Source organism: Scomber japonicus, chromosome 14 (assembly GCF_027409825.1).
Source record: "Scomber japonicus isolate fScoJap1 chromosome 14, fScoJap1.pri, whole genome shotgun sequence".
NCBI lineage: Eukaryota > Metazoa > Chordata > Actinopteri > Scombriformes > Scombridae > Scomber > Scomber japonicus.
In genome coordinates, this window is record NC_070591.1 from 22,282,967 (window position 1) to 22,294,980 (window position 12,014).

General features: G+C 40.3%; 2 protein-coding genes across 4 annotated transcripts in view; both read right to left on the reverse strand.

Annotated features, from left to right (window-relative positions):
• Window positions 1-5,811: 5,811 nt before the first annotated feature.
• ly6pge (lymphocyte antigen 6 family member pge) lies at window positions 5,812-8,933 on the reverse strand. Its single transcript, XM_053332640.1, has 3 exons — window positions 8,873-8,933; window positions 6,830-6,946; window positions 5,812-6,005 (listed from the first exon to the last, which is right to left on the reverse strand). Exons 1-3 carry the CDS (start codon window positions 8,931-8,933, stop codon window positions 5,812-5,814), a joined length of 372 nt encoding a protein of 123 aa, XP_053188615.1.
• A 737-nt stretch (window positions 8,934-9,670) lies between these two features.
• tacc2 (transforming, acidic coiled-coil containing protein 2) overlaps window positions 9,671-12,014 on the reverse strand; it is a 46,044-nt gene continuing 43,700 nt past the window's right edge. For all 3 annotated transcript variants that reach the window (XM_053332562.1, XM_053332561.1, XM_053332560.1), the window contains 4 exons: window positions 11,393-11,553; window positions 11,160-11,266; window positions 10,773-10,893; window positions 9,671-10,638 (listed from right to left, as the gene is read on the reverse strand). In XM_053332562.1, the coding sequence (XP_053188537.1) occupies window positions 10,573-10,638; window positions 10,773-10,893; window positions 11,160-11,266; window positions 11,393-11,553 (455 nt within the window). In that variant the 3' untranslated portion in view covers window positions 9,671-10,572. The remainder of the gene's footprint in view (window positions 10,639-10,772; window positions 10,894-11,159; window positions 11,267-11,392; window positions 11,554-12,014) is intronic.

Genomic DNA, 12,014 nt, shown 5'->3' on the forward strand with positions numbered 1-12,014 from the left:
CCAACACGACCTGTGCAACCCCTAAACCTCCTCCACCCCCATCTCCTGTGATTTTTTTTTTCAGACCCCGCCCTCTCCTCTACCACTCTTATCTGGCTCTGTCTAAATGCTGCGGCAAGTTCTCTTTCATGTGCTGACAAACCTTTAGAGGGAACCCAGCAAACGGTTGTGAATGAGCCCGTCATACACACACTAACAGGGCTTTGTACGTATGAAAGCCGACAGTGAGTCACCGACTACTAAATAAAACCTGTCTAATGGAGATCAACGAACCTGAAAAACGTTTGGTTGCCAGTACGGGCAGCACTTTCACCATCATATCCTGCACAGCCCCTCAACCCCTCCCTACACCCACCCCATCCATCCGTCTCCCGTCAATTAGCGCCTCACCAGTGACAACACAGAGGATCTTCATTAGTGGAGAATGCTCAATTATATCAGTTGATATTCCTTTCCAAAACTAATTATCCCAGTTGCATGGTACGGCTGACTGAGCCTGCCCTCACCCCGGGGCGCAGCGGTTACTGATGTGATTTGGTTTTGGCTCCAAGGTCTGCTTTCCTCTCCTCTCTTTTGTTATCTTCTCTTCCCTCTTCACTCATTCAACACAGTCAACCCCACAAATGAGTTACTCTTTGCAGTACAGCCCCCTCTACTTTTAAGTTGTTCATAATGACTTGTTATACTTTATATGATCCATTTTCCCCCACTTAAAAGAAAGCACTCCTATAAGATCGTGTTCCTCCTGTAAAGCAGGTAGAATTAGCAGAACTGTTTTAATTTTACAAAGAGCTCACCATAAGAGCCCTTACACTATATAATCCTGCTCCTTTGTTCATCCTGTTGGGGATAACAAAAATAGACAGCAACAGCTACAGCTGAAACAGAAATGGTGCAAACACTGTCTTCTCATGAGAGGAGACAGGGAAGGAGGTGAAAACTACAGAGAACATATGGTGGAGACGCTGGATGCTTTATGTTGGCTCGAAGAATGTTTTATTTGGAATTTCTCCACTAATGATGACAACTGAAATATGTTATTTGTGTGGAAAATTGCTCATATTGCTCATGACATCTGTTTGCAGAATGGTGTTTTTTTTTATGTTCCCACTTTTCTTTCAATTAAAAACACTTAAAGGAATAGTTATCGTCTACATTTTACTATGTTAGATATTATGAAAGTCAATGGGTCAACATTTGAACTGAGTTAATTACTGTCTACAGGAACTTGAGGCAAAAATTGAAAAACTGGAAGAAATTCACATTGTAGGCATAAAGAAAGGCCTAATTTTCTTTCATCTCAAAACCATTACTTCAATGCAAATCACTTTGTTTTGCATTTTTTGAAAGGGCTTCATTCGAGGAAAGTGTCTAAACTTGCGTTACACTTTCTGGAGCCTGTGTTCCCTGTCGGCCTCAGGTCTCAGAGAGCTCCTCGCTGCCCTCAAGCCAACCGGCCTCACAGAAGGTGGGCCATTTAGTCACATTTCAAAGTAGCTCAGGCAGGGGAACACACTCATTACACATAATTCTTCCTCTCCTCTCTCCCTCATGGTTCCCTCTTTTAGTCCCCCCTCTCTCACTCTCCCTATCTCTCCTCTTCCCCGTTTCAAAGACTAAAAGCCCTTATGGTCCTCCGTCCGGAGTCCGGAGGTAGATCACTTTAATTCTGCTTCACAGATCTTTTTCAAAAAGACCCGAGACCCGGAGACCTCAGAACCGGTGACCGTTGGGTGAACCCGGGCCGACCAGCCAGGACCCGGGTGCTTGTAAACACAGCCATCGCCTCACACGCTCTCATCCACCCCAGCCCCACACCACCCACCCCACTGCTTTTGTTCCCTCCGTACAATGGCACAAGCATTTGATGTTTGAGCAGTGTGTTCTCTTAGCTTGTGTGTGTGTTTGTTTTTGCGACTATTGGTCATCATGTCCGGCGATATCGACTGTCACTTGGATGAGAGCAGTTGATCAATGATTTAAAGGCAGATAGCTACTCTGCACACGCAACTCATTCATTTGTTATGGGTTTTTTTTCACTGCTGGATATTTTGAGTGACTGCATCCAATGCCCTGTATTGCCAAAACAGTCTGACCCATCATGGGACAACTGAAAACTGGTCTTTCTGCAGCAAGGGAACTGTCCTAGATGAACAGGTTTGCTTATGTGGGCCGGACCTGGATTCCACTGATTGTTCCTAAGTTCATTTCCCTGATTGGGAGGAGCTTCCAACCAGAACCATCTGTTTGATCACTGATGTCATCATCCTCATTTATGATTTCAACACAACCAAAAATTGATCTTTACTGAAAAACACAGAAATGAGCCTTCATAAAACACAAATTTATGATGACATTTTTTCTTAGTTGTATTGACTAGTGTTATCAGTTCTGCTGCAACCTACTGTCATTACAAACGTCATGCAATCAATACACTGGGCAAATTAATATTGTGAGAAAAATGCAATGTCTTAATAGATAATCTCACAACAAAAATATGGAAGCGTGACTGGAAGCATGATTGCTCAGAAACACGTCAATCTTTCCAGGGCACCGCCAAATCAAAACATAGGCAAGTGATAAATCCTCTCTGATAACAGTAAAACACACACATACACACACACACAAAAATAATCACGGATATGTCAGTGTACGGGACATTCGGTGACATTCACAACGAGTGAAACCTGTCAGGTTCACCTTAGAAAACCACTGTAGACACAAGTTTTCTTCAGTCTGTTACTTTCGCACAGCTTTCCTTAAAGGGCAGCCGGCTCATCTCTTTGATGACTGACGGTGGGATTTGAGGTGATAATGTCTTCAGGTGCCAGAGGATTGGGATTAAAGATACTCCAATTTAAACAGCAAAGTTGCCATGGTGATGACCTTCAGTTTTAGCTCAGATGGCGGACACGTGGGGAATACACGCAGTGACTGGTGTTATTGTCCAGAGACGCTCCAATTCAGCGGGGGCTTTGGCCATGATTGCACTTTCAAATCCTCCATCAAATTAGAAAGTCTGACCCGGAGTTTTTCAGGAGAAAAGTGCAGGTGACATTTCACACAACAGTCATGCAGCGGGGGAAATTGCACAGTGCCCAAACAATCCCACTTCAGTGAATCATGACCGTAACACTGTTGAACAGTCTGACATGAACTATGAGCCCCAAAAGACAAACTTTAGACGCCCCCGCCTACACCTCAGCGGCACCTCCACCCCTTGACCTCCAATCATTCCACCAAGTTTGGGCAAACCTTCCCCTCACCGTCCTAATTAAGGTGAAAGAAGCCTTTCAGATAAAGCTGATGAGGGCTGACGAGGGGCCGCTCCCTTGGCTGTCTGTGGATTTGAGCACCCAGAACAGGCTCCGGTTGAGCAGGCCTGGAGACTCACGGTTTGGGGTCAGTGTCTATCCCCCTCCAGGGCAGACCATTCACACTCTCACACCTGCCTGTCAAAGGAGAGAGCAGTAGGATATCATCAGGGAGGGTGGGGAAAGAGAGAGAGAGCCAGTCAAAGCAAAAAAAAAAAAAACAGTGGGAGAGTTTTCATATTTTTAAATAAAGGACAAACCCCAGCTGACAGCAATAAAACAGCACAACTATTGACTCAAGTCAATCGTCCAGGCACCCTTGAGGCGTGGTTGGTACATATGAACTGCAACAGTCTTGTAGGTTCAACTTCCTGTGCTGGAGTCAAAAGTATGGCTTGACTGCCCCACAGTGGAGGCTGTGTGAACTACAAGACAAGACATGCTTGGAAAAATATGGTTTTGACCGCAGACAGAGCTTCTTGTTTTAGCACAAAAGTTGAGCTGATATATATTATCTTGAATATTCTAATAAGCACAGATTTGTTGAGCCTGCTGAGCTTTTTTCCTACATAACATATTCTATGGTTGATGTAATATTTTGTGTGTTGTTAATATGTTATGTTTTTTAAGCAGTTTATAGATCGTACACAGTCAGAAATACAAGTAATCTGTTCTGCAAGCAGTGAATGTAATCAGTTCGACAGATCTCCGTCTTATAGCTTCTCCAAATACAGAATGATCATAATATATGTTAACATGGTTTAGCAGGAGAGCAGCTGTTCTTTACTAGTTGCTACATTTGAGTTTGGAAATACAAGACACATTTAAATGCAGCAGATAGAAAAGGGATGTTTTAGTGCTCCATGTTCAGTCATTTGCACATCAACATATTCACTGGTGTATATGTATACATAGGTTCAAACATGGTCTTTGTTTTATTTGATTTACTCAATTTTGTTTTGGCCCATTCATGCACTTTACCCTGGTTCAAATCATTTAAGATATTTTTGTTATATGAAGTTGTAAGATATTTTTTTCTTGATGCTGTAGTTGATCAAAGTAAAGTCACTGGCATAACTAACCACTAAAATATCACATATAAAAACATTAAGTGACAATATATACTCACAACTGAAAAATATAAAACCCTTCAATTGGAAAAAAACCTCCATGTAAAACCATAATAACTGATCATTTGAGTGGTGGGTTTGTAAAGTATATCCATATGGGATACTGTGGGTTATTGTTTTTAAGTAAGAATGATAAAAGCATACAGTACAGGAAACATATTTGTCGAGTCATTCATTAACTTTCAAATTAATAAAATGAGTTGAAACAATCTCAATCTTTTTAGGAATTAAATAATTACACGCACACAGAGACATTTACAAAAAGACCTTTATGTTTATTGTATTTACATTGCATTATTAATGTATTATTGTTTGACCTGTACATCCAGCATTAAATAAGTCGTGCCATTTAAAGTTCACATTGCAATATTATATATACAGTAGCCTATAATCTTTAGGTCTAGCTTTAATTTGAATACATAATGAGTCATTTACATACAGTAAGTACAGTAAAAGAATGCACAAAAGATTGAAGTGTTAAGGGTTAAATATGCCAGGAATTATTATATAACTCCTCACTTGTCCTCACTTTGCATCTTGGTTTTGGTTTTTACACACAGTAGCCTCTCCCTCTGCACCAACTCAGTAATTGTTCAAGTGACTTGAAATGCAGTGGATTAAGCTCATCAGTGTAACGCACCTGGCCACAGGCGTGTTAAAGGCTTATGTGGATTTGCAGCACGTCAGAACTGTTTTCTCACTACTTTCCAAAATATCCCTTAGAGCTCGTCAGAGGTGTGATTGACAGGTAGAAGGCTAATGATGCAACGGCACCCGAGTGTTATTGAACTCTTGTTTCCATATTTAGCTACAGTAACATCTGCTGTGACACAAGATACAGGTTAGGTATAAAAGAAGATAGATCCAATAAAAAGTAACTCAGAAGGTGATCAGTAAAAACTAAAAGGAGGTAGATTTGCTACTTTTTATCCTGTACTCGCACAAATTGTGTGCTCAGCATCAAACCAGGTGGGGGAACTGATAAACTCAAACAACATCCCTTACTCTTTAATGTAGGAAAGAAAAAATAAATTATGTCTGCCTGTTATTTCAGCACTTCCCTCAGGATCTTCTTCTTATTGGCTTACTGAAATCCATTGACAAACGCATCTACTTGAGTACCTCTTAATGGATTCAATCCAGCAGTGTGTGCATAATCCACGCAGTCACACCTAGCATCTCAAACTACATGGAGTAACTCTTTGATGTCTAGGTTCATGTTAAGATAAATAAGGTAAGTAAAGGAGAAAAAATAAACTGTAGTAAGGAAGGGTAATTTGGCATTGTTGTGGTAAATTAATGCAATCGTAGTTGGCATTTGTGTTGCAGATGAATACTTGCTGGCATGATTCATTTGAGTCGTGTGTCTACTTGAAAATGAAGTGGAACAACAGAGGCAGGAGCAGCAGCAAAGAGTTGAGGCCCTGCAGCTTGGAGGCGAAGTTTGTCACATTGCAGTCATCACTGTAGCAGCAGTGAACTCTGACGCCTGGTGATCTGTAACCCTGGCTGTTAGCCTGGCTGCAGAAAGACTTGTAGGAGCATGACTTCATCACCCCACCTGACCAACAAACAGAAAAGGAAGTCAGCTACACTGGTTTAGCATCTGTTATACCAATACAAATGATAAATGATGGTGTGATATGATTTAATTTGTTCCAATATGAAAAGCTTTGACTAAAAGAGATGGGAGACACAAAAAGCATGTTAGTGCAGTTTGCTTTTTGTTTGTTAAAATATTAAGATTATTTTTGCCTTGAGCAGTGAAGAGGTAGATATGAAACATGGAGGGAGAGAGAGAGAGAGAGAGAGAGAGAGAGAGAGAGAGAGAGAGAGAGAGAGAGAGAGAGAGAGAGATGGGTATAATATTCAATAAGGGTCCCTGTCTGGAATCGACCCAGAGACTTTGCAGTTATGCACGATACCATTAATTTATTAGTTTTTAAAGTTTTGTACATACCTCTCACCATAATTTATGTATGTGATAACTGGTACATGTACAATGTGCCATGCACAGATAGAAAGATGTCCTTTGCTTCAGCCCTACTTTCTGAAGGTTGATTTGGTGTATTTTTATATAACAATCTTTCCTTGTGCAGGTTTAAATTAGAGTTGACTTCATTTTGTGAGGAGGAATTGTCTTGGTACCACGAACACATGGTATCCTAATAAAGATATTGATCGAGTAGGAGTAGCAAAGCTCTTGATTCCCTTAAAAGCTTCAGACCCCCCTCTGACTGAGATGTATCTCCAGACAACAACGTGCCTTCCATTTGTTAAAAACACACATAAACACAAGCAGATACAAATAGAGTTGTGTGGTATCTCAGTCGTGACAGTGAACTAGGAAAGGAAAGGGTACTACACTGTTACTATTGGACTCACTGTTATGGCCCACCACCACAGCGCAGGCATCAGAGTAGGTGGGACAGGATTTGGTGCCTTGCTGGTTGCAGTCATCATTATTGGAGGCCATGCAGGTATAACATTGCAGAGCCTCACCTAAAGGGGAATAGACAAGAAAAAACAGCTACAGTAGATGCTAATACACACAGTAAAGAGGTGGCATGTTGAGTGTTTAAATAATCTCAATTATCTTGGTGGAGCTGAGAGATATTTAGCATTAAAGATGTCAAATACTGTATGAGATGAACAATTTAAAAAAAAAACCAAGACACTCTGTTTTTTTGTTGTGTGTTTTTTTATATGAGCAAATCCAAGTATCCAGACCAGTAATATGTAAATTATTTAATTGTGAATGAGTAAAACACTTAAGAGACATTTCAAGAAAAGTACACACCACTGTTTTTAACTGCCAGTCTTATATTATTTGTGATGCATTATGGATTCATAACTTAAGTCATGTCATGTTTTGCAATTTGACCACATCTAGTTAAGGCCAAGATTGACCTGATTGTACTGCGTCAGTTGCTGTGAACATGATGCTAGAATAGTATTTTCCATCAAATATCACAGTGTTCAGACATTGGTGCAAATGATGTCCCATTCATTATCAGTTAGTCCAAATCAAGCGGCGTCTACAAGGGATATTTATATTCCTAATTTACACTGGACTCATAGTTTTGATTAGCAAGCATGCACAGACATGCTAATTTCACATTGTGAGTCAGATGCTGTGATGTTGTTCCAAAGTGAGAGAGTGATGATGGAGAGCATTAATTACTCCCCTCATCCATTATAAATCTTCTCTAATCAACCAAAGAATGAAACCAGAGCCCTTCTATAAAAACACATCTATCTAACCTTCAGCTAGAGTTACTGGAGCCCACTTCAGCACATAAAATACTTAGATGTCTTTCCAAAGCTCTCCAGAGGAGGAAGGAGCAGTTATTTGAGAACTACTGGAGCTGACCTTTGAAATATCACTTTAATGCTTTCTTTTGAAGACTTCCATCCGTCGCCCAAATTCTAAAATGGACCTTCAGAAACTGCTCTTAATGCTCCTTCTTAAGAGGATCAAACAGAGCTGGACTTATAGGAATTTCTGAAAGCTTTAAACTTTTTTTTCCTGAAATAGCACATCTGCTGTCTTGGCCATCAAAATAACCCTTCGGACTCATGTTTTATCATTCAGTCACGATGGCAAGAGGACAAAAATGTTGCTCAGAAAAGGAAACGTGTTGTCTGTGTAGAGATGAAGTCCAGTGAAATGTTCTGATAAAAAGAGAAAATTCAACTTGATGGCAACTTCAGACTAGAACACATGGCCCTTTGACTAAAAAAAAGCACAATTTTAACAGTAAATCAATTAAATGAACAGCAAATGAACATTTCTTGTATGAGTCTGAGCAGTTGCTCTGTATCCTTTGCTTGTTGTGTACTCCTGTCTTGACATAGCATATACATGCCCCCTGCTGTTATAGTTGACCCCAGTCTATCCCCACAGCACAGCCGCTCTAAACACATGCTAAAAGAATTAGCCTCCAGGCCTATTAAGAGATTAGCTGCTTGGATTGCATGCTAGTTACAGAGCAGGATGACAGACTGAATCTATGCAAAACTGAAGACAGTTAGCAGAGAAATAGTAGTATTTAGCAAACCTGACATAGAAATACAAGGTTTTTTACAAGGCTTTAATCGTATATATCTTGTTTTGTCAGAGTTATAAAACATGCAAGCCTTAAAAACGCCTCTTAAAAATAAAGATCACTGTACTGTTGGTGTGTCCAACATAATACTCTATGTCCTGTAAAGCTAGATTGGACTCAGGTCCCTGCCTCTGTACAGGTTGAAATATAGAAGAATACAAATTCAGACTATTCTTGGAAATTCAAAGGTTGCAAAAGACAAGAGTACCTAAAGAGAGACAGCAACTAAATTAAAATGCCAAGTGGGAAGAGGGAAGAGCAGTGATCTGAAGGGAGGAAAGGATGAAGAAGAAATAGAAAAAGACAACCATGTCCTTACTGTTTGTTGATAGCTGGAGCAGGAAAAGCAGGAGCAGCAGGCAGTACTGGACAGCTCTCATGGTGCGAGTAGGTCCTCCTCGCATGTCCTGATCAACACAATAAAAAGCAGCTTGTTTGTTCCTAAAGCTCCTCGAGTCTAATCTGAGCTATCAAATGAGCTAATATGCCTCCCTGCACTGACCAGGAGATTACAAGCCCCTCCACTGGGGTCCACAGCTCTGTCTTTAGTGGCTGTAGTTGCCTCCTCCTGAATAGGTAAAAGAGTGGCGGCGTAGTAGGATTCACCCTTTAGCTCTCACCTTACTACTGAGCTTTAGCCACACCATCTTAAGTCCATGTGTTACTTGGTCAAGTCCTTAAACCATCTTGTTGCACCTGCCTTGGCTTTTACTTCCATTTTTTTCAGCAGGTTTGGTAGTTTGCATCAGACTCAGGTTGTAAGCAGTTGGATTATTGTATTAAGTAGTTTAATTGTTATTACGAGAATAAATATACAGTGCATTATATTTCAGCCTCACACCAATTTGTGTTTTTTTCCCCTTGTAAACACAAATATGTGCAGATATGTTTTTTGCATGTACATGTAAATGAGGAGAAGAAAATAAACCCAAGAGCAAGGGTCTGTAATGCATCACTGCATGGTATACACACAAGCAAGATCATCCATGCTCATGTATCTAGTTTCCTAAGATGCCTACTGTAAGCATGACATTGTCAAATCATCTTAATCACATTTGTTTGATTTACACTGTGGCATTTCACCATACATGAAAATAACCAGAGTAAAGTCAGTATGCTGTATTGCCATCTTTTATTGCACTTTGTAAGCAGATGCTGTACAGTAGCTGTGCAGAGAAGTTATTCCTCAGTGTGACACAACGACCATAGCAGGACTAGAACAAATCCATCCAAAAATTAAATTACCCCCAGTCACAACTGAATACAGTGACAATTACTTTGCTTTATATCAAAATAAAATCCAAAAAATAAAGTCCCACGATTTCATCGAGAAAGCTATGACAAGTATGACAAATATCTACAAGGTTACATGAGGGAAGCAGGTTGAAAATGTCTGAGTAACTCAAAAATGCAGATGAGTCTTTTTTCATTCTTGGAATTTCCTACACAAACATTAATAATACAAGATTTTCTTCCCCTCTCACATGCAATAAGCTATTGTGATAGTTTGTATTATTTTAGTGGTGTATCAACATTTTATGAATGAATCTTAGTCTCTGGTACTCTTTTTCAAAATCTATCTTTCTCTCATATTAAGAGGAGACAACAACAGGAGTGGGTAAACAGTCTTCTCCCTCAGTGGCTGTCATGGCAACATCATTATAGTTAATTTAACCCACAAACAAATGCTCACACTTTCTCATTATCATACACGCTCACACACACGCACGCAGACACACTCATTAATGATATGGTACATTTTCTAAAACTTTAAACCAGACCCCTGATACAGTACGATACACTGACACATCAAAAATGTACAGAGTGATTAAGAGGAAGCCATTTCTGTGCATCCTGTATACACAAAGTCAGTAGGAAATATATCCCCCAAGACCACTTTGGCCTTAAATGTCCATCAGTCCTTGGAAGAATGGTAAAATAGTTCTGATCAGAGTAGTTTTTTCTCCCCCACAACCGCTCCTCTTCTGTGTGAGAGTTGGCCTGTATGGGGCGTTGCTGCTAACTCCTCCCCATCTTGGCGATCAGTTCATCGCAGATCTTTGTCAGCTCCTCTATCTCTTTGTTCTGTAAAAAAAAACAAAGGTTAAAATGTACAGTTTGCATGCCTTTAAACATGATTGAGTCTAAGATATTTTTAATGCTTGATTTAATATCTTTTTACATCCCAGGACTCTGTTAGCGAGGGGATCCTGACTGACCTTTTGCTCCAATGTGCGCTCCAAAGAGTCCACCTTCATCTGCTCCTTCCTCAGACTGGCCTGGTGGGCAGCCTGCTCCTGCTTGGCCTTGGCCCGCACTTGAGCTATGTCTGAATTGGCCCTGGAAACACACAAGTAACAAGAGAATCAACTCACTCTCTATAACCTCTATAAGCCTGGAAAGTCTAATGAATAATCTTTATAAACGCTGAATTTCAAGTAGATTAAATATAAACAATCTATAGAAAGTGTTAATTACATTGGCATGTATCCAGAAACATTTCATTGTAATTGTGTAGGTAGTGCATTGTGGTGTTTCCCTTTGGGTGAAAATTATACAGTCATGAAAGAATAAACATAGCATAGTGAGAGTATGTATTGACTCACTTGTCAAGTTTCTCCTCTGCGTGAATCTTCAGGGCTTGATAGCGCTGCTCCTCCTTCCGGACTCTGGATAGATACTCTTGAGCGCACTTTTTCAGAACCTCTTCATTCTGCACAGAGTGAGAAACATTTCAATTACCATCCATAAGTGTTGGGAAGCAATATTTTAGATGACTTACTAAGACCAGCCATGCTGAAAATGCTCATTAGTTGTGAATAATTTGAGTGTTAATTACCTTGCGAAAGCCCTCCAGTACATCTTTCATCTTCTCATAACGTCGGAAGAGATCGGCCAGAGACTTTTCCACAGAGTTGAGGTCGGCTAAGGCCTGGTCCTTCTCCATGATCAGCTGCTGGATGGTGTGATGGGAGAGTGACTTCTCTTTCTGGTCATCCTCTGATGGATACACACAAATATAGGATCAGATCTTCAATCTAAAAGAACTTAGCATGGTGGGCACATATTCTGGTTGGGAATTACACCAACACACTATACATATAAATATAGATATGGATTTGTGCTTTAGTACATGTTTTAACATCATTATACATTATACTACACTATGGGTACTTCTGATAAACCAGTGGAGCATGCAAACAAACAAAAAACAGAACAATGGGAAAATCATTGTAAACAGAGACAGAGCTGGTGGCTGGATTGCTTTGCATGGCTTCTAGACCCTTCACTACTGAATGATAAAGCTGCTACAGTATGTCAGCCCCTATCCCAGCTTTCACTTTCCTTTCCTGTCACAAGCTTAGATGATCCACCTGCTTAACTCGCTAAATCTGCATGAATGGCTTTAGCAATTATCTACAGTGCAGAAGCAAAGTGCAGATGTGCATGTAAAGGTTACC